Here is a 23,870-nt window from a genome sequence, read left to right on the forward strand (position 1 = left end):
TTAAAGTAAGTGTTGAATCTAAAACTAAACAAACTTTCCGATATTCTATGATTGTCCAAAAATGAAAGATGTAGAGGAGGTAACATTTAAGGGCATTAAAAACTAGATTTGAAACCCTTGCTTGCTTGTTTAAGGAATAGTATGTTTCCAAAACTAAAATGAAAATTTGCCCAACCCAAAGAGTGCCAAAATGTAGAATGAAATATAGACAAAATTTACTGTCACAAAGAAATATTTTTAAATATATAGACTTTTATTTTACAGAAGTTTACGGTATTTTGTTATTGACACTATTCATTGGTTACACTGCTTTTTTCCCCCCAAAGTTGATCCAAGTGTATTTGTAATTATACTTGAACAGGGTTTCTCAACTTAGGCACTACTGACTTTTTAGGATTGATATTTCTGTGGGGTTTATCTTGTGCATTATAAGATGTTTAAAGCATCTCTGGCCTCTACTCACTGGATGCCAATAGCATCCAACTAGTCATGACCATGAAAAATGTCCTAGACATCACCAAGTGTTTTCTAGGGTGAAACATAGGTCTTAATTAGGAACCGTTGTGCTGCAAAGGTATAGGCAATCTTGTTTTTTTGGATTTAAAATTCTAGATAATCAGAGCTACACAAAAAGTTTTGAAAGCCTAGAAATAAATAGCTCATAGGGAGGAATTTTGGAATCTAGTATACTTGTTTGAGTGCCATCTCTACAGCTTGCACTGTGTGATTTTTGTATAACCTTTTGAGATTTCATTTTTGTTATCTAAAAGGGAAGATAATACTAATATTCCACTTAAAGTGTCATTTTAAAAGTTAAGTGAAATGATGCATAGGAAATCATTAATACTTGGCATGAAGTAAGTGCTTAATAAATATTACTAAGTTAATATTAGTAACAATAGTTTAAATAATATGCTAATTTTTATCTCAATGCAAGGCTGTGATAGAATAGTATTATAAATTACATGAAATGGTAAACATTTTTGCCTGTTCTCTTTACTTATTTAACTGTATGATATTTGGTATTGTTTTAGTATCTAGTCCCTTACATATCTTTAATAGCTACCTCTCTTAAAGACTTATTAAAGTTATTTTATATTTTCAGTAAGTCCTAACAAATGTTTTTCTCTTTTTTTCTTGCATAAATCTGCTTTATTAGAAAGCTGTAGGTAAGGGTACAAAGATTCAGTTTTAAAAGATGAGTAATTTCTGGAGATCTAATATACAGCATGGTAAGGATAGTTAACACTATTGTATTGTAATTTTCTAGGAGGATAGATCTTAAATTAATTCCCGCAACTTCCACCCTAATGGTAGTTATGTAAAGGTGATGGATAAGTTAATTAACTTGATTTTGATGATTACTTGACAACATACAGGTGTATCAAAACGTCACATTTCATACTTTATACTATTTTATATGTCAGTGACATCTCAAAGCTGTTACAAAAGCTGTAGTTGACATTATAAATAACAGTAAGATTTTTCAAATAGTCATATGGTGCCATCAGTGTATGGTGAGGCCTTGGACCCTGAATAAATACAGAAAATGTATTCAAACTTAATACAAACTTAATTCATACTTAAGAGGGAGCAATAGTGCAACATTTTTTTGGTTGAAGTTTGCGGAAGAATGTTAGATTCAGAGCTCATCAAATATTCTGTATTCCTTGTCATAAACAAGATATAGATAGAAGAGTCGTGTCTTTTAGAAGAATTAGCAGCAAATGTAAGGGGTTTCTTTTGTGCTGTTACAAATTAGATTTTTCTTTCTTCCCTTGAGAATCCAGACTGAACAATAGAATACTCTAAAAGGGAGAATTGCTGACACCAAGGCCATGTTTTTGAAAACTAAGTAAACAAAGAATAGAGATGTATGCTTGGCATTCTGAATCGATTATCAGTGAAATCCTATTATGCCATTCAGAATAAAGGCCTCAAAGTCAAGGTTTGATTTCCAAGCATTCACTCCTTTTAGTAGGCTTGGCCTTGGACATCTATAAAAGACTTAAGTTTTACAAAATCGAATTTTCTAACAGGGATAAAGATCTTCATTTCTTAAAAGTTGACAGAAAGTGATAACTAATTTAACCCCTAATCTAAGACAATTAGCTAAATTTGTCAGCAACTGGTACTAGGTTCAAGGCTAGATTGTCATTGAGCAGTCTTCTATAGTGAAAAAATATTGACCACTCATGTACTTCTAATCTCATCTGAAGCAAGAAACTGGAAGTGTATGTGAATGTAAAACATTACTATTTGTCAGGGATAGGGAAGAAAAAGAGGGCAACTGTCAAAATAATGTATAATAAATAATATAATATAATATATAGAACAAAGGTCCCCAACCCCTGGGCCATGGACACGGTCTGGGTCCCTGACCTGTTAGGAACTGGGCCACGCAGCAGGAGAGCATTACTTCCTGAGCTCTGCCTTCTGTCAGGTGAGCAGCAGCATTAGATTCTCATAGGAGCATGAAGCCTGTTGTGAACGGCACATGTGCGTAATCTAGGTTCCACACTCCTTATGAGATATGTAATAATGCCTGATGATCTGAGGTGGAACAGAGTTATCCCGAAACCATGTCCCATCTCCATCTGTGGAAAAATTGTCTTTAACGAAACCAGTCCCTGTGCCAAAAAGATCATAGAATATGTAATTGAGAATATAAAATACAATATAATTTTAAATAATACCAATTTATAGAATACCATTCACCTGTTATACATATTATTAAATATATCTTGCCAAATAAAAGGATTTTTATGGTCAAAAATATTTTAAGATTTTCGTAAAGAAAATTTATTCTGGAATTTTTATATTAAACGTTATTTGGCTACTAATTTACATTGATATTTCCACAATTAAGTAAAATCTTTGAATTTTTTTTGCTCTGGACATTCAAATAAAGATTATGACATAGAATAATAATTGCATTTTAAAGTCTTTGTGATATGCAATGACAAATGAAACTTTTTGTTGAATTTTGTTGAAATTTATTGAACTTTAGTGAATCAGAGTTCCACAATTATTTTTTGATATTATGTTTTTATATGAATGAAAAATAGTTTCATAATCTAGAGTAATATTTGCTGAAAATAATTTTCCAAGGAATTTGGCCTTGTTTTATTTTTCCTGTTATGAAAAAATCACATTTTATACCTTTTATTTTTTAAGAACTACAGTGTCAGGAAAACAGGAGAGACTAAAGATACTTTCGAAGAATAGAGAAAGTCACCAGCATAACCACATAAACTCTTTATAATATAAAACAAAAGATCTGCTGAAAAACAACTTTTAACTTTAAAAAGCACTTGACTTACCCGGTTGTAACCAGAATAGTTAAAAAACAAAAAACCAAAAAAAAAAAAAAACAAAAAAAAACTTCCTAAATAAACTCTACCTGCATATTTAGAGAGACAGACAGAAACAGAAATGGGGGTTAAGGGGCGTCCTGGGGAGAGATAGAGAAAGAGAGATAATGTGTGTGTAAATACAATGGAAATGACAGAGCACAATTCATATCCAGGAAATGACATAAACTTGTTTTAGCATGGCCGGTATTGTGCATTTAGTGTTATATTATCCATCATCTACAGATTACCCTCTTATTTCAGCATTATTTATCCTGAGTGTGCTAATAGCATAAAGATGGAGAAATGTTGGGCACTTTAGTAATCCTGGATGAGCTATTTAATTTTATAAGGTTAAGAAGAAAAAAAGTCTGGTCTTTTCAAGGTACCAGAGTAATATAGGTTTATTAGTCAAATATAATTCATAATGTGGATCAGAAAAATATAGTCAGATAACCCAAGGTCTAAAATAGTATTCATTCTTCCTTGTTTGCTTTGATGCTTTATATATTTTCTTTTCCATTTTTTTTAGCTGCTTTCAATATTATTTGCGAAAAAACTTTCCTAGGGAAGCAATTTAATCCTACTTTCTAGTTTTGGTATTTTAAGGAATTTGAATGGTATAATTGAATGAATGATTCCTGCTCCATAATACTCTGATGAAGAACTGGAGACACACATTGTCTCGTAGTATAAATCTCTTGAAGAACATTGTTCAGTGAACACCATGTGCATGTTGCTAGGTAGATCCAGTCAAACTGCTCTCTACAAAGGCTGTAGTAATTTTGCATTCCTATGGCAGATCCTCTTTGAATTTTGATTTCTAGACATCCATTAAAAGACTGTGACTAATAGGATAATGGTTGCATTAAAAAGTCCCTACAACTATATACTAACACATGGAAGTGTCTGTATTCTTACATCTTACTACACATTGAGTATTATCAAATTTATAAACCGTACTGATGTGATAGGTGTGCAATACCAATACTTTCATTCTGAGTCAAATTTAAAATCAGTTCTAGTGCCTAGTCTGGGAATTCTTTATATGATTTGCTCATTTGTAGATGAACACATTTTGAGAAAAATATTTTGAAATCTACCTTAGTAATGGCTTGTCTGAAAAAGAAAAATTTCAAAGCATCAACTGGAAATTTTAAAACATATTGCCAGGATAATAGGAATACTTTAGAGCTTGATTTTTCCCTCAGTATATGAAAGTATAATTCATAATCAGTGTGTCAGTGCCCAATACTTAGTAGCTGTTGAGTTATCAAACAAAACTAAGAAAAAGTTAGCAGCCTTAAAACAAATAAAACTTTATTAAAAATAACTAGATGCTATTGCCTCATATGAATGAAAGAATCAAGGAAATTAAAGAGATAGAATAGATTGGGGATTAATGAAGTCTATCTGGATCATAAATAAACATTTGTTTAGTAGAATGTTACTATAAAAGTCATGAATGTTTAAGAGAAAACACAATGTTCCTCTTTCTATGCTATTTTGTATATTGATATAAATATTCATGAATAGTGGGTATCAGTTCAGGTTATCTGTGTGAATATAAATTCTCATATAACTGGCCGCTTAGTGTTCATTGGATCATGCTTTTGAATATGAATTCTCTAGTATCTCAGATGCTCGATGGATCTGACACAGCTCATGAATATTCACACACACACAACTGATCTTTTTGAAAGTAATTGCATCCATAAAGATGAAAATCTTGTTAGTTTTCAATAATGAGGACTGCTTTAGCATGCTGGTCCCAGAAGAGTTTCACAATCACCTTGTTTTTGTTGATTTCTTTTTTGGTAAATGATACAAACTTTAAAATATAAACACACAGGCTGTGCATCTTGTTTCACAGGCGCTCTTTTTAATTTTACCTTTAAAAAGGCTTGTGCATGATTTAACCATGATGGCATTCATTTCTTTTATTTGCTGTCATCACAGAAAAAAGTAGAAGAATGTTAAGCTGTGTCTCCAGTCTTTATCCTAAGCATATTTCCACTGTTCAGGCTTGGTCAGAGATTGTCAAATGCAAAGTGACCCAGTCTGCTAATCTCTGGGGGCATGGCGTATATTTTACATAGAAAATTATCTATGTCATGTTTTTGTGTAAAGGGAAAATTATATTAGGCCAGTTAAATTTTTAGTATGCTAGACTTGAGAAGTTATGATCATGAAGGCTCGTAGTTATAAATTATGCACTATTTTAACCCATATTATATCCTACATTTAACCCATATTATATCCTACATTGTAATTGCTTCTGTTTCATTGTAATGAATGGTATATGTTTGTAACACCTATCCAAGATCAGTTTCTAGTTATAAATACGTATCAAAATCAACCACCTGGCCCTTATTGGCACCATGCTCTAATTATTAATAGAAATAACCAGGAGAAAAAAACAACTATTGTTTATGTTTATGAAGGTAGTGATGAAGTGTCAGCTAGTTTGTTTCTAACACTGATATTGTCAAGCCTCAGAGTAAATTTTCCCATTACTAAAATATGTACATTTTTGTTTTATAAACATAGTTAATAAGCTATGCTCAATGACATCTTTTTTTTTTTTTTTTTTTTTTTTAGGTGGCAGGCTAATTTATGTTGCTCTGCCGCAAAGAGTCATCAATAGTTGATTACTGTGGTCTTAAAACTCTGTCCTAAGGTGTCCCATAGGTTTCCTCAGAACTACCTCTGAGGATAAAAAGGAATACCACTCATCTCTCCTCATATTCTATGTGTCACAGTAGTTCTCAAGCAGGAGTGATTTTGCCCTCAGTGGCCATCTGACAGTCTGGAGACATTTTCGCTTGTCACAACTTGGGGGTGGGGAGGTACTAGTATCTAGTGGGTAGAGGCCAGAGATGCTGCTAAACATATTCACAGGATTAGACCTCACAACAAAGAATAACCCAGGCCAAAATGTCAGTAGGGACACTGTCATATAAAGTTTTGTTTTCAGAAATTCTCTCCAGAGTATAAACCTCTTGAAAAACATCTTTCAATGAATACTATGTACATGTTGGTAGTAGATCCAGTCAGACTGTCCTCTAAAATGTCAAAAACTTGTTGATAATCACTGGATTAGTTATTTTATAGGTAGAACAATGAACATATTTAATATTATTTTGTAAATAAATGAAGACATTCAGTTTTTAATTACAAATTTGAATTAAGTAATTGTTTCTCTCTTTTTCATTAGCAACAATTGTGTTAAATGAACTCAACTGGACAAGTGCCTTAGATGAAGTTTTCAAAAAAAATCGCGAGGAAGACCCTTCATTGTTGTGGCAGGTTTTTGGCAGTGCCACTGGCCTGGCTCGATATTATCCAGGTAGGTGCTTAGTGATTCAATCATTGTCAAGTTCCAGCCTCAATGTTTCTGGAGAATACTCTGTTATCTTCCCTGATATTGTAAGAAAAAGATGACTATATCACACTACTTTTTTTTTTCTTTTATTATTATTATTATTATTATTATTATTATTATTATTATTATACTTTAGGTTTTATGGTACATATCACACTACTTTTATAAGGAAAGAATATTCCTCTTTACATGGCTTTAGATTGGCCACAGTCACTTTAAACTGAAATACCTAAGGAGCAATTGGAGCTATTGGTACCTGGAATCAGGCCATGCTGCTGTGAGACCATGAGCAGGTATCCTTAGGTATATACCTGGAACAGGAAATTACCATCAATCTTAAAACAGCTCTGAGATAAAGGCCCAGCTGCTCAGCATGCACCAAGCTGTGAGTCACATTAGAGAATTGAATTGAATTTTTATAAATTAATTGAAATATTTATCTTCAGTTTTAGGTCTGTGATTGAAATTTGTAACAAAAGTTTAATGTGTTTCTTTAATCAGTAGATGTGGATCTGTTAAAATGAGGAGGACAAGAAATAAAATGAAATCACAAAGAAAATAGAGTTTTTTCTTATGTGTCAGGTTATATTACTTCTGAGTGCATCTCAGTCAGTGATCATACATACTCAATGAAGATGAATATATTTTATGTTAAAGTGAAAAAATCTTCTTATAAATATGTATTATACAAAAGAGTAAGGAGAAATAGTAATTTCTATAACAAAATGAAAAATTAATTCCTAGGACAACCTGAAAACCTATTGAAAACGCTTTAAGTGAAATGTCTATTGGTGTTTTTACCTTCTCCACTTTTTAGAGCAAGCTGAAAAACATAAAATGCATTTTCTTTATCAAACATGATCTGAGTTATGGGATACGTGCTAGGTAATTTGACTTTAAATGGCTACAGTATGACCTTAAACAGCATAATACTTCTTGAGACTTGGGTGTCCTAAACATGTTTAACAAATTGAGTTATTCATATAAAAAATCACAGCAGTAAATAACGGTGAAATAAAAATTAGAAAATACATAAGTTTGGATTGTAATATTCTAGCAATGAATGAAAGTATCTGGATATCAATGCACCAAATGGTACTCAAATTAGGTAAAAACCATATAACTTCTGCAGGGTTGCAGATGCCAGATGGTAAAATCAGTAATAATTTTTTTCCGCGTAAGTCCAACACACTAGGAAAAGCCAAGTTTGATTTAAATATTGAAAAAATGAGTTATAATTAAATATTTGTATTATTATCTGATGGGAATATATTACATAGTTTATCATTATAATAGTGGAATTTTCCCTTTATGGAATATTGTTCACTTTAGTAGAACCCTTCTAAACATAATCTTGTTAGTTTATTAACATGTTAAATACTATTATCAGAAGACTTAAAATTTGAGTATTAAATAATACTTATATAAGACAACATAAAGGAAAAAGACAACACTGTTCATGCGCATAATAAACCTGATGTAATAAACCTTAAAATTATATCAGGTCTTATACAACATTTATAAATTATAAGACCTGATATAATTTAAAATATAGGAAATAGACATCTGATGTCCTATCCTATAATATACAAATATAAGAATATATTTGTCAGTAACTTACAGCATTATGTAGATTTCAAGTCTTTTCATATATCCTTTATCATAACAATATTCCATATATAAGTAAGGGAAAGAAGGAAATGATAATTAAAAGAAAATTAGGATGATAATGAGCAATCAAGAGCCCAGTATCAGAGAGAAAATGATGTAGAGGAAGAGAGAAAAGGGTTACAAGAGAAAAACAAGAAGAGGAGAGGAAGGAAAGAATGCATGCAAAATGGGAGAGAAAACATGGGGATCAAGAGGTGGATGGAAAGATAAGTTGTATTATGAACCCTTTTCAAAAATGACTCTTTTAACAAATAGCAGTTAACTTCAAAAATTACTAATAAAACATATTCTGTAATTCTTTAATTTCAAATGCTAATTGAGGGATGATGGCTTTAATTTTTTAATGCTAATCATGTATTTTCAAATGTGTTGACATTTGTTCACTTCATTTTGGAAAACATATTTAGATATTTAGCAGAATTCATGTGGTCTTGATAGAGGCAGGAGACAGACAAAAATCTATGAAGATTGGATGGGTTTCCAGTGAAACACTACCTTCAAGCTGATGACAGTTTAAAGCCTAGCTATAAGTCCCGGGTAAATTCTTGGACCAGATTGAGAACCTCCCTTCTTGTTTGATGTGCTTTCCTCTGATTGATCCCACCCTTCACCTATTTTACATATACGTACCCTTTCCTAATTGGTTTTTTACACTGTCATGCCCACCTTTGAGATGTGCCTTTGTTTTAGCCTTTTTGCATGCTTACAAACCAATCAACATGAACTCCCCATTCTGAGTCCATAAAAGCCCCAGACTCAACCACACTGAGCAAGATACCACCTGACATTAAGTAGAGGGATGACCCATACATTCTTTCTCCTCTAAGAGCTTTCTCATTGCTCAATAAGATTCTTCTCTGCCCTCCCCACCCTTCAGTTGTCCTCATAACCTCATTCTTCTTGGACGTGTGACAAGAACCCACGAAATGCGGGTACAAAGAAAGTTGTAACACTATGGTCCTCTGCCCTCTGCTGGTGGAGGACAGCTGCCCCACAAATCAGGAAGCAGTGTCAGGGCTGAGCCAGCCCCAGAGCCATGGGCCAGAGAGGAGCAAGGGACTGACAGAGTTGTTAACCTGCCACCGTCCATTAGGCTGCAGATGGTGGGACTTAAAGAACTAATTAGCATGCTGTAACACATGCTTCGGGGTCAGGGCACCCCTGCCTGGGCGCCACCACGTTTCCTCATTCGAGGTGCCAGAGTCCACCATGAGAGTCACTTATGACATGCCTGGTCTAGCCGCAAGCCCCGCACAGAGCCCACTTCTGTGCCAGCACTTGGAATGGTGGACCAGAGCCTGCACTCATTTGCTCACACACCCCCTCCCACCAGAGGCTGGGTGCACAGTTGCAGTGGCTGTGGGATCCACGCTGGAGTGCAGGCCATGTGCTGACCAGCAGGCACAGTAGATGGGGTGTCTCCTGCGGTGAACCCGGACCCAAGCAAGGCCTGGGCAGGGGCATCACTGGCCGGAGGTCTCTGGCTGGCAAAGTGACTGAGAAAAGTCCTGCATTAATCTTTCCAAAACATTAGCTGTGGAAGCAACCATGTGCCCACTCACAATACCTAGGTTTTAAGTAAGAGTTTGGCAAGCAAAATGACTCACCAAATAACAGGCTGAATTCATTTACCTGTTACAGGAGGGTCATTAAAATAGCCCACTTGACTGCTAGGGAATACACTTGAATGGATTTTAGTTTAATGAATCTGTTACTGAGTTGCTCTTTATGACAATAATGATATAATAGAACCAAGTATTTAGTAAAGACATTGAGACAGTGTCATAATTTTAAAAGTGGGTGATTGTGTTTCTGTTTTTGTAAGACTGTTTTTAACACAAAAACACAGCTTTGTTGAAATGACATGATTAAAAAATTTTTTGGGAGACTATATATACTTCTCTGATCATATCATTTTGATAGAAGCAAAATAATGTAGAAGGACTCACCTCTGTTTACTGTATGTTAAACCAGAGGTCAAAAATACTCTTTCAGTATTTTAATTATCTTAACAATAAATGGCAACAGCACATACGTTACTTCTACTTAATTGAACTTTTACATGAAAAGACTTGACCCTCAGGCTAGGCTCTCCCTACTAGCTGTGAGAACCTAGGTAGGTCTCCTAAACTTTCTGAGAGACCTAATCATTAAATTTGAAAAAGTGGAACATTAATAACTCCTCATTTTATCCCCGGGGGTTATTGTGATCAATGAGATAATATGATGAAAAGTACTTTGAAAATAGGAAACAGTAGGCATTTCTACAATAGTGCATGTCAACTAGAATAATTTTGCCTAAATGCAGCTTTCTCTTTATCTCGGACATTAAAGAACATAATTGAAGCTTACAGTGAGTTGACAAGGAAACTGAAATAGAACTCTGGAAGGAATCTAAACATGACTGAGCCATAAAGTCAGGCAATAACACCACATAGTGAAACTGGTCAGAAGAGATGGATTATAGCTGATGGCCTTAGGTCACTTTTCTGTAGGGCTGCCAGATATGATAAAAAGATGTCCAATTAAATGTAAATTTCAAATAAGCAATGAATAACTTGTTAGTGTAAGTATGCTTCATGCAATATTTGTGATATACTTTTACTAAGAAGGTATTTATTTTTTATTGAAATTCAAAGTTAACTGATTGTCTAGTATTTCTTTTTGCTAAATTCATCAACCTTCTCTTTCAGGCTTTCAGTTTCTATATTTGTAATATGGGAAAGTCAGCTTCCCCATTACTTCACAGTATTGTAAAGATCAAGCAAAGCCTATTCATCCAGATATATAGAATTTTATAATTTTCATTTTTAAATTCTGTAAGCTACCTATTTTTATTTTTGTAAGCGAATACTTGCCACAGAGCTATTGAAAATAAAATGTTTTGCAGGAACTAGAACCTTCTGATTTACAATAGAGGCTAAAAAATATTCTTGTTGATTATTAATATGCTACTTAAAGCAGAGTCGCATACCATGAGGCAGGTGAGCAATTTATTATGTGTATATATACACACACATATATACATATATACACATATATACGTGTATATATACACGTGTATATATACACATATATATATTTTAACCCCATTAGTACTTGTACCCATAATAATTAAAAATAAAACAATTAAAAATTTAATTGAAAGATAATACGTATAAGTTTTGACACACACACACACACACACACACACACACACGCACGCACGCACGCATTGTAGAATGGTTAAATCTAGCTAATTAACAAAGCCTCACCTAACATAGTTATTATTATGGTCTATAGATAATCATTAACTAAAGTCACCATTTATATAATCTCTTGAATTTATTCCTCCTCTCTAACTGTAATTATGCATCCTTTGACCAACATCTCCCCATCTCTTCCTCCCTTGTAACCACCCCAGTCTTTGGTAACCACCGTTATAGACTCTGTATTCTATGACGTCAACTTTTTTTTTTTTTTTTTTTTTTTTTTTTTTAAGACAGAGTCTCACTTTGTCGCCTAGGCTGGAGTGCAGTGGTGTAATCTCGGCTCACTGCAACCTCTGCCCCCTGGGTTCAAGCGATTCTCCTGCGGAGTAGCAGGGATTACAGATGCACGCCACCATGCGTGGCTAATTTTTGTATTATTAGTAGAGACGGGGTTTCACCATGTTGGCCAGGCTGGTCTCGAACTCCTGACCTCAGATGATCCACCTGCCTCAGCCTCCCAAAGTGCTGGGATTACAGGTGTGAGCCACCACACCCAGCCAAGATCGACTTTTTTAGATTCCACAGTAATTATATTCTTGAACCAGATAGCCGGAATGTAAACCCCACTTCCACCAGTATACTTTGTATGATGATGACCTTTGGAAAATCCTCATTGACCTCAGCTGTGAAACAAGGAGGATAACAATGCTTAGATGGTAGAATTGTTAAGAGAATAAGAAGCATTAAATCTGTTTGGAGCATATTGCCCAGATGTAGGGGAAAGTTAGAGTACTCTCATGATTTTTATTTATCAGATTATTTAAAATACATAGAAACACTGACTTCCAGTGAGATCTCTAGGGCTAGCATAATATAAAGGTACCTATGCAGTGCTGACTCAAAACAGTAGTTTCGTAATTAATGGAGATTTAAACTCTTAATGTCTGTCCTTGGACTGAACATGAACCTGCTTTATAATTTCATTGATGTATATGGAAATAAGCTATGAAAATCATTGGTGTCTGTCCTTTTTCTTCTCACTTCTTTTTTCTTTTTTTCCTCTTTCTCCACCCTCTTTCTTCTTCCTCTTTCTCCTCTCCTTGGAAGATAGGTAGACTATGAGGAGTTCTAGGTTCATATAAAAACCGTCATCACCGTCACTTTGTACTTTAAGTCATGTTATATTTCTGTATGTATTTCTTCATCAGTAACTTGGGATGATTGAACAAAATGATTTCTAAAGCAAGCACTAATTTTATCTGCTTATAGCCTGCTGTAGCATTTGCTACATCCACAGTCTTTGTTTTGCAAGATAGGTAGAGTGACTAGCCCTAGTCAGACAGCTAGCTCATGACATAGATATGATTAGGAACTCATATTTAATGATGTCTTCCTTGAATATGTGCTCACCGGAAAATCAGTTTATCTTGCAAGTTCTTTCCTTTAGAAGCTCTTAACTTATTTATATAAATTAACTTTAAAGCTATTAAAAACTGCTTTCAATAGCTATCAACTTTGTGAATTCTTTTGCATCATAAAAACCATAGGTACAAACTGGTCATTTCACCTGTTAATATCTCCTGAAATTGTACCAATTGTTGCAGTAATTGGAATTGTTATTAGGAATCAGTGGCTCATTGAAATGCCAATGTAGCCAGCACTTACTCTTTGTTTTAGACAATTAGTCGTATTTATTAAAAAAGAGAGAAAACTAAAAATCTACTTCATCTCTGTATGATGTTTACTTAATGTCTTATTTGTTCTTTCTCTGCCCTACCTCATTTGTTAATTTCAAAACTATGAGTTTATAATAAAGGAACCTAATGTGTATTAAGTTAATGTAAACTAGACCTCTGAGAGACATCTTCTTGTTGCTATTTCTGCTAGGATTTTGCTGGAATAAAATGCAAAAGAATCTCTTACAAAGTATATGGAGTGACTTTTTTTTCCATACAGGTAGCCAATAGCTCTTAAATTGTGTACCACTTTTTGAACAATAATTTAGGAATATTTTAAGCATCAAATAGCAGATGACAAGGTAGTCCAAAGAATACTTTTTAAAGTTTAGTCATAAACGAAGCGTTCCATCTATTTTTAGCCAACTAGAAGAAAATGGGATAGCAGTGGAGCCTTAATATTTATAGTATTTATAGAAATACTGCTTTTAGTTTTCTCTAAAAATGCCTGATTTTTTTTTTTTACTTTAACGTTTGTTTATGGACACATAGTTCAACTATAAATGTATATATTTGTTGATCATTATATAAACTTTAAATTGAAGTGTTTATTACATTTTATGCTAATAATTATTAAAGTCCAGTGTATTAGTTAGGACTTTTACTGGCTACCAGTTGAAGAAAATCCAAAATAATAGTGATTTTTAACACTATGGAAGTTTGGTTTTTACTCATGTCAATGAGAGTTAACATAGACTGGGGCAGGTAGGGAAACTACACAAATAAGGGGTCTGCACCCAGATCTCATTACTCTGTCATTCTCTGAGCATGGGCTCTGCCTTAGAGTCTATCTTTGTTACTTGTGCTCTTTATTAGGAGCAAAGAATGGTATTCTTGTGTGCCCCCATTTTAAGGGAACTTCCCAGAAATCACATAAAGCATTTTCTTTCATTTGTTTCTGGCCAGAATTTAGTGGTCTCTTGGTCATAGTTACCTTCAAAACAGCCATATATCCAGCTAAATGGCAGGGGGCTGTACTAAGTAAGAAAAGGAAAACAGATATTGGGGAACAAAAAGCATCTCTGCTATGGTTACTATGTGGACATTTGTGTTTTAAAACAACAAGTTGTTTCTGCCTTTTAGAAAATTTAAATCTAATTAGGTAGTCAAAACTTATACATCTAAATTAAATACATCTTAAATTTAGATTGCAATACAAATTATTAAATGATTAAATGCCAAGTCACTTAAATAGACTAGCAATAGATTTGCTATAGAAATTTTGAAAAAGAAGAGGTAATTGTGGATTAGAGTCGTATAGAGGTTTATGAACTTTGGATTGAAAACCAAGTCAATGAGGAAGAAAAGGCAAAATGTTTCTGGAGGGAAGAATGGTATAAAATAAAAATATAAGGAGATGAACAACCACTGTTGGAGACTAGTGAGGTCAGTTAATCCAATAGTTTGTTACAGAAAAAGTAGTATTGAATCAAAAGGTTTATTAATGGTAGACTATGTGGCCTTGAATGCCAGAATGGTTTGGGATTTAATGTGTAGGCAAAGTACCAGAAACATTTTGGGCACTGTAATGCAATGATTAAAGCACTTAATATTATGATTAGAAGGAGAAAGACTTGGGGAAGCTTGACCAGAAGATAGGCTATTTTAATGGTCAGATGTGGAATTTTAAAGATCTGAACAAGGGATCAAAGAGGAATTAAGAATTCTTAAATAGAAATGATGATATCAGACTTTATTTTTTAAAAACATAAATTTAATGACTGATGTAGAGTGTCAGTTGAGTATCATTTTTTAGTTGAATGGATAAGAATATCAAAGCTGTTTACTAAAATTAAAAATCAAAAGTTTTTATTTTGGGAGTAAAGTGATGAGTTTAACTTAGAACAGTAAAGTTTGAGGTGTTGACAAGAGGGTACAAATAGCTCTGTTTACGCTCAAGCACTGGTTTCGTATTACGTGGTTTTCTTTGCTATATACTACCCACCAGTTGTGTTGTGTGGGGATGCATGTTACACATACACAAAAGGATGACATACTGTTTTAAAATTCTGATTTCATCCTGATTATGAAGGCAATTCTGTAGCATTTTTGTTGCATTTTGTATAACCTTATCTCTTACCTGATTCTGTCTTATTTTTCACAGATAAGGGTTGTAATAATTGTTCACCTTATGGTCAACCAAGGATTCAGTCATACCTAAACTGATTAAATGATTGATTTTATTTCTCACAGATTAGAGTAGGTAAATAGGATGGTAATATGAAAATGAGAGCCACTTGTAATTTGAATGGGGATAACACTATATGCAAAATATGTAAATAAGTTGCTAAAAAACTTTAGCTGTTTTCAACTTCTAAGATATATCTCTCAATCTGTTTCTTTTTTCTTTATGTGTTACCAAATTTCTGTACTTACGCCATTCATTTTTAGATGCATAGAACATCTTTGCTGTGTAATTCATTTATGTTCAGTGTACTTGATTATGAAAAATTAAAGATTTTTTCTCAAAAAATCACATTTCAAGCACTTTCTCAGATATGCTAAATATAAACTTTTAAAGAAATCTATCACTATCACCATCATCTAAGACTTTCACTTACCGAACTAGGAAACTTGTTCCCATAGAATCAGTTTGTTTTATGTTTTTAGCGATGTCATTATTGTCATCTAATTGAATTTATTTGCTTACAAAAATAAGAAGCATGTTTCTCTGTCAGACTTCATGTTTTTGTCTATGTAGCACATATCTAACATTATTTCTCAGTAAATCCTCCCCAACATTTGCCTCATAGAACTTACTGTGCTCACGCTTATTTCCAAGTCACTTAATGACTGCATTATGGGACATCTAAAGGATTAAATGTTTGTGTACCATTTACTTTATTGAGTATTTCATTTAACTCCCTGACTTTTCCTTGTTGACTGCTACTCCTGCTGACAGACAGATATCCCTTTAAGTAAAAATGTTTTAAGTGTGTTATCTGGCATCTTCAGTATTACCAGTAATCCACTTTGTAATTAGGGCTTTTTTTTTTTTTTAAATTATGGTGATTTATCCTCGGCTGTAATACCATGTATCTGTGTATGGGTTTCTGTCCATTGTTTATAAGAAGTTCGAGAAAACTTCTGGAAATAGAGAAAACCAAACACCGCATGTTCTCACTCATAAGTGGGAGTTGAACAATGAGAACACATGGACACAGGGAGGGGAACATCACACACTGGGGTCTGTCAGGGAATGGAGGACTAGGGGAGGGATAGCATGAGGAAAAATACCTAATGTAGATGACGGGTTGATGGGTGTAGCAAACCAACATGGCACATGTGTACCTATGTAACAAACCTGCACATTGTGCATAAGTACCCCAGAACTTAAAGTATAATTTAAAAAAAAAACTTCTGGAAATATTACAGTGGAAATATCAAAGTCACTCTCCAACCAATATAGTGATATCATCTGAATATCCTAAATACTGAGACTCACTGCCCAGAAACAAAATTAAAATTCAAAATTATTTGATTAAATCAGTGTAATTAAGTCTGGACAAAGGAAGAAAGACTGATAACAACAAGGCAGAACTCCTGTTTCTGAAGAAACTGAGATATCCTGAGGATTCTAATATCAGTAAGAGAAGATTTTTCTCTGGAGTTCACAGGTGGATGAAAAGGAAAACTTGTAAACACATTAAAATATAATGCAAACAAAGTGCTAGTAAAATTATTTCAAAATGATGTGGAGGGCCAGGCACAGTGGCTCATGCCTGTAATCCCAGCAGTTTGGGAGGCCGAGGAGGGAGGATCATCTGAGGTCAGGAGTTCAAGACCAGCCTGGCCAACATAGTGAAACCTCATCTCTACTAAAAATACAAAAATTAGCCAGGCATGGTGGCGGGCACCTGTAATCCCAGCAACTCAGGAGGCTGAGGCAGAAGAATTGCTTGAACCTGGGAAGAAAAGGTTGCAGTGAGCCTAGATCGCACCACTGCACTCAAGCCTGGGCAACAGACTGAGACTCCATCTCAAAAAATAAAAAAGTAATAAAAATGATGTGGGGTAGAGTTAGATTATCAGCTCTCTGGTGAATTATACAAGCTGGCATTGTCTAGTTAATGGCATCTGGCTCTCTTACCATGACATTCAGACCATCTAAAGATTCTAACTCAGTCTACGTCTCCAGTTTTATCTCTTAATGTTCAGTTCAAACTTCATTGTTTACCCCTATATTACATTTTCTCCGCTTTTAATTTTTTTGTTTTATTTTCTATTCTACAAATCTGCCTTTTTGTTTTTGTGTCTCTATGTGCCTAGTTCCTAGAGCCCATCTCTGGTCGTATGCATCTTATCATTCATTCAAAATAAAATGCAGGCTGAGAGTGAGGGCTCACTCCTGTAATCAAAGCATTTTGGGAGGCCAAGGCAGGCGGATCACCTGAGGTCAGGAGTTTGAGATCCGCCTGGTCAACATGATGAAACCCGTATCTAATAAAAATACAAAAATTAGCCGGGTGTGGTTGTGGGCATCTGCAATCCCAGCTATTCGGTAGGCTGAGGCAGGAGAATCACTTGAACCCAGGAGGCAGAGGTTAAAATGAGCCGAGGTTGCACCATTGCACTCACACCTGGGCAACAACAGTGAAACTCCATCTCAAAAAAATTAAAATAAATAAAATACCAACATATGAAGACTTGCCCCAAAGCAATCTTTCTTTATTTTGTTCTCTCAGATAATTTTGTTTTTGTGTATATTACAATAGATAGCGAATTTTACCTTCTTCCAGAATTTATTTTGCATATGCCATTTTAAAAACCATTTCAATCTATGCAGTGAGAGATAGTTAATTACATATATGTATGCCTCGTGTCACCTAACACAGTTCCGTGCATATAGTGTATAATAGGTATTTTTTAAGCTGGATAAACAAGTCAAGATCATAAGTACTAGAACTGAAAGAGAGTTTTGGAGTAGAATTTTAGAGGATCAGTTTCTAAATAAAAATGAAACAAGGAGAACAAGCAGTTGGAGAATGTTAAGGAACATAGAGTTACTACGTTCTAGGTCCCTGTCTGTACATCTTGCCCATCCTGTCCTCTCATCTATGTCAGTATTCTCCATGAGGTTTCTGAGGGTAATATCATGAAGTCAGTTTTTAGATTCCTAGAAAGTTTTATGGACTGTGTAACACCAGCCTGCATCAGGGAGATGGAATGGGATGGGGAAATAGTATCATGTTCAAGCCCCAGTCACAGGAACATGTTTTTAAGTGGTTAACATCTAAGCATATCTTATAAAAATCTATTTTTAAATATCTATAATCTATAAGTAGTTCCAGTGGCTCAGTGATGCTGTTTCAGGTATCTGTAAATGGAGTGCTTATTTTGTGCCAACTGTGCTTCTAAGTGTTTATGTGTAAAATTCATTAAGTCTTAGCTATAATCCTAGTAAGTGGCATTATTAGTCCCATTTTACTGAAAAAAGGTTAATTTATCCAAATTCATGCACCCAGTGAAAAATCCAGGTAGGCTGGTTCCCAAATTCATGGTTTTAATTTCTACACTAGGCTAGGTCCAACCAGGGTAGACAATTTCAAAATGACAAGAGAATGGACTCTTCATATTACCATTTACTCACCTGGAATGCTTGCTTTCCTGTCTTATCTTCTGCTTGTGAATCTCCTTGATGGTTCTAAGCCATAAAGCTTTAGACATTCAGCATTTGAAAATTTCATCTGGGAATGATTGTTATTTTTCAAAAGTGACTGATTACTTGGGACCGTTTATTTGGGACTCATTAGAAGTCTTATATAGCAATAAGCAGTTTCCTGGGGACAAAATAATACTCTCCTGAAAATACATGGGAGTGAGAGCAATACAGTGAAGCAGATTTTTTTTTAAGTTTTTTATTTTTATTTTTAATTTTTATGGGCACATAGCAGGTATATAATTTTGATACAAGCATATAATGCGTAATAATCACATCAGGTTTAGTGGGGTATTCATCACCTCAAGGATTCATCATCTCTTTGTGTTACGAACATTCCAATTGTATTCCATCAGTTATTCAAAACACCACATGAAGATTTTGCCTCCTGTGCATTCTCATAGCTGTAATACTTGACCCATGTTGGCATGATTGAGAAAAGTCCTGACCTGTATCAAGGTGCTGATTCAATTACTTAATAATATATAACAAAAGAAACATTTAAAAAATACTCTCAGGAAAAATTCCTACCGAATAGGTAAACCAGTGCTTAGGGTAACCCTGGTCCATGATGTTGTCCAGCAACTGAGGTTTCAGCTATCTGCCATTCCTTAGGTTGTTGTCCTCATCTGTCTGATTAAAATGGGCTCAATACCACCATAAAACTTTTGAGGCCAAAAGAAGATGGGAAAATTAGTAGAAGGCAACAAGAGTGATTGAAGAGTCATGCATATATCACTTTTGCTCACATCCTGTCTACTAGAATTTGATCACATGGCTACATCATGACAGGAGGAACTGAAAAGTATAGTTTCTGGCAGGGCAGTCCTGAGGACTGTTACTAGAAGGAAGGAGGAGGAAATGCATATTGAAGCCCTGTTACAGTCCATTCTTCTGGCATTTCAATTATATGTGCATACCATTTTTTCCCACGTGTAGAACATACTCAGCTCCTCCCCATAGATGATTCAAAGTCTCAACAAATGAATAAAATCCAGGATCTCTGGGTCACATGCAGTTCTCTCCATCAGGTAGGATGTTTCCTCATTTGACTACCTATAATACAGCATTATGCCAGTTATTTTCTCTACCCTATTCCCATTGCTGCCCAAATATATAATATTCATTGGTCATGTCTGCTGGGTAACTGATGAAAACTCCCATCTGTAAAATGAGCGTGAGAAATACAGAACAATCCCTGACCCATTCACCCTATCTCATTCTATCAGGCAAGAAGTACAAAGATATCCTACTTTTACATAAAGCTACATTTCTTGGTAAGCTCATCTCACTGTTTCTGGTAGCGTTCTCTAGGAGTAACTATCTTGTCTAAAACACTTTGTGACACATCTGAAGGGGTGTGCTTGAGGCTAAACAGCTTTTATCGCTTGCTGTTACTGGTGCAGGTTTAGAGCCCAAAAGTTGCTTTAGGGTTCAACTAAAACATTTCTGCAGATCAGGTTGGTGGTTTCGTTAGTAACATAATATCAACAACAATGCCCAGATGACTTCCAGTTGTTGTTCTTTTCACCAACAAATTTCTTGTGCAAGCCACCTCAGTCCTAAAATTTAGTCTAGAAATAATTCTTAATACTGGTATGTTTTATTTATTAGATTCTAAATTTAGCTTATCCTCATCTCCATCATCTCCATCATCTCCATGGTGGATTACTTGAAGACATTGCTGAGTACAGAAAATTTGATCTTCTAATAGGTTCTGGATATTACTCATTTTTAAATTGTCCATTTGTACCTGTGACACAGGTTGCTAGCTGTCCACCAAAGTTCTGTCTTCCCATTCCATTGCGAAATTTTCTTTTAAAAAAGACTCCGTAGCCAGGAACTACATTTCTCCCCCCTTTTTGTCTCTGTAGGACCATATGACAAGTTCATACCAATAGAAAATGAGTGAAAGTAATATGTGTTACTTCCAGCCTAAGACTGTTAGGACTTGAGTGTGCTTTTTCCACACTTCCTCCCTCCATCTAGCAGCTGCAAGCCCAATGTCCTGGATTTCCTTGGAATCCAAGTGCTGAAGGAGGCAAAAGCTCTGCCAGCTTTAAGACTGCATAACTGCCTGGAGCAGAATCTATCCATGCACTATCACTCTCCACACCCTGCACAACTTAGCCTGTTATTTGAGTTAGAAGTACTTTACTATACTAAGATACCAAAGATTTCAGATTTTTCGTTGAGGCATTTGTGCCACCATGGCTCACATAGAATCTTGTTCCTGTATGTCAAGTATTTCCCAGGTTAAAAGTTTTATTCAGGAGCAGATAACTCAAAATCTGAAAAGGCCAGCTATTTGCTTTCCTAGATTTTTTGGCACTTTGGTGTGGGTATAATCCACATTCTTCTAATGACAGTCATCTACCCTGAACTTGGTTATTGGAGCCATGGTGCAAATTAGGGACTGTGGAGGATCCATTCTGGGATGATAGTAATTGAGCAACGCTGAAATTTATGGAAATTTTGTGAGCTATGCAGTACACATTTAGTGAAATAATTTGGACTTGAAAATAGTCCCAATTGATTATCTTGGCTTGCAGTTCAGAGCCATGACTAATACTCTATAGGAGATGATTGAGACAAACTGAAAATAATGGTCCACCAATTAGATCTAGGCAAAGGACCAGGAGTGACTTTTAAAGGCATTGTTGAGTATATAAAATTTACTTTTTAAAATTATCATGAGACTAAGACTGTGAAGTTTTTAGAATTAGAAAAAATACATTTGAACTTTTTAATTGGGAAATGCAATTAGCTGTCATTTGATGTTTCTACCAAGAGAATCAGTCCTCAATGCATCATTATTTGCTTTATTCTTTCCTAGCAGCTGAAATAATAAAAAAAGGATACTTTGTTATTATTTTTAGACCATGTTAACCAGAAAATGTTAACGCAATAAAATCTGCGTACTTTCTCAAGAATATTTTCCTGTTACATATATCAGTATTCTGAGTTAATGTACAAGTAAATACCTGCTTAAATCAACAATTTGATAACACCCGTAACACATCCTATGTATCAGGTGAAGTAAATGGTAGACCAGTAGATTTAGTAAAGGACACACTAACAGTTCATTTTTGATGGGGGGAAAACATTCCTGTAAATCAGTTATCACCTTTAATGATGACATTCAAAAAGGAGACGTCTACATTGTGAACTGTCATTTTCAGTTCTCTCTTCTACCATCCCCAAATCTTCCTGGAACACTAAGAAGTCATCTAAACTGAGCAACATTTCACTTTTTACAGGAATTTTGGAAGTTCACTTTCCCTCTCTAAACATGCAGCTTTCACTGTGCATGGTTATGAAACTGATTATTTCAGGGAATTAACTTGTATGGTTATTAGCCTTTTTACTCTTTGATCTTTCATCATTCTGAGCCTATATAAGGAATGAACTATTTAAATGACATGATGGGATTTTACAACAAGGGAGTTAGTAATATCACAGAAGAAATTATGTTGTTCAATTTTACCATAACATTAATATCTTAATTTGGTTTAATCAAGGGATATTACCTAAGAGTAAATATCTCAGAAAACCTCTAAGAGAAGATTATTAGTATTTTAAAATATAAACCACCTAAGGTTATAAACAATATTAAAATGTAATAGTCTGGCTCATACTGTAAATTATAGCCTTTTAACTTTTTTCTTTCCTTAAAGAAAGATAAACATTTTATTGAACATAGTAATATATATCACAGTTAATTTCAATTAGCAATGGTAGTGACAACAGAAATCCTAGATGAATGTGATTGGTAAACAATTCGAAAATCTAACTGAAACGTAACTTTCAAATTCCAATTTCTTTAAGTTGTTTATCAGATTCGTTGCAGACCACTTTTAACTCAGGATTGCTGCTGTCATATTGGCAGTGGTAACTAATCACTTCTCTCATCTACCCCATATGTTTGTGTCAGTCTGGGTTCAATCAGAAGAGAGAAAAAATACAGCATTTTGAACAGGGAAAGTTTATTTTTCAATAAAAAATTATCTACAATAGGGATTGGAGTAATGAGGGATTGGCTAGAAGTACAGAGAACTCTAAAGGTTTTATGAATATTAGATATGATAGTATATAATCTAATATGTAATAACAACTGCCTCTAGGGTTGAGATAGAGTGCCCAAGGCAGAGCTCCTAATCCCCGTTTCCCTGGGCTGAGGTTCACATCTTGTAGAGGCCATGGTCATGGCCCACCAAGGAGGAGAAGTCACTGTGATGCCACACTGATAGGATTTGCTGGAAATTTACCCTCTGAGGTTCCAGGTCTTTCCTTGTGAGCTCTCCTCTACAAAAATACCTGGGGCAGGGGGCAGGGCTGGAGGGGTACAGGTGACAGAATTAGAGCCTGAGCCTGGTGAAGCTGGACATGTTGCTGGAGTGGGCAATCTGGGGAAACTGCAACACTGTGGGAGCTGAGCTCTGGAGAACCTACAGACAGTGCAGGAGACAGACACCAGACAGCAGCACATGCCGCAAGAGCCTGTGAGCAAACAAACCAGAACAAGGATGCAAAATCCTTTTTCTCATTCAGTGTCTGTCTTGCATCATTTGCAGGCAAACCTTGAAACTGTGCCATCTGATAAAGGAAAAGTATTGAAAGGGCCCAGACCCATTTTCACAGGGCAAGGTAGAAGGGTGCATTTGGAGTTGAGCAGCAGGAAATGTATTATCAGCATAGCATGGTACTGAAAGTAGGATACAATTTCTATAAAATTTTAGGTATTACTCCCTATCTTGGAGAGTCAGATATAGAGGGATAATGAAAGTGAACTGATGTGTGTATCAGCATGCTTGTTACTTAATTCTAGTGCTACCACACACATACACACAAAAAGGATTATTTTACATCGCAGAC

General features: G+C 34.9%; 1 protein-coding gene across 4 annotated transcripts in view; it reads left to right on the plus strand.

The window, feature by feature from the left end:
• The window catches only part of CACNA2D1 (calcium voltage-gated channel auxiliary subunit alpha2delta 1), a 498,341-nt gene that overhangs the window by 353,088 nt on the left and 121,383 nt on the right, over positions 1–23,870 (plus strand). For all 4 annotated transcript variants that reach the window (XM_054495187.2, XM_054495190.2, XM_054495188.2 and 1 more), the window contains exon 7: positions 6,571–6,702. In XM_054495187.2, coding sequence (XP_054351162.1) covers positions 6,571–6,702 — 132 coding nt within the window. The remainder of the gene's footprint in view (positions 1–6,570; positions 6,703–23,870) is intronic.

The sequence above is a fragment of the Pongo pygmaeus genome, chromosome 6 (genome assembly GCF_028885625.2).
Source record: "Pongo pygmaeus isolate AG05252 chromosome 6, NHGRI_mPonPyg2-v2.0_pri, whole genome shotgun sequence".
Classification (NCBI taxonomy): domain Eukaryota; kingdom Metazoa; phylum Chordata; class Mammalia; order Primates; family Hominidae; genus Pongo; species Pongo pygmaeus.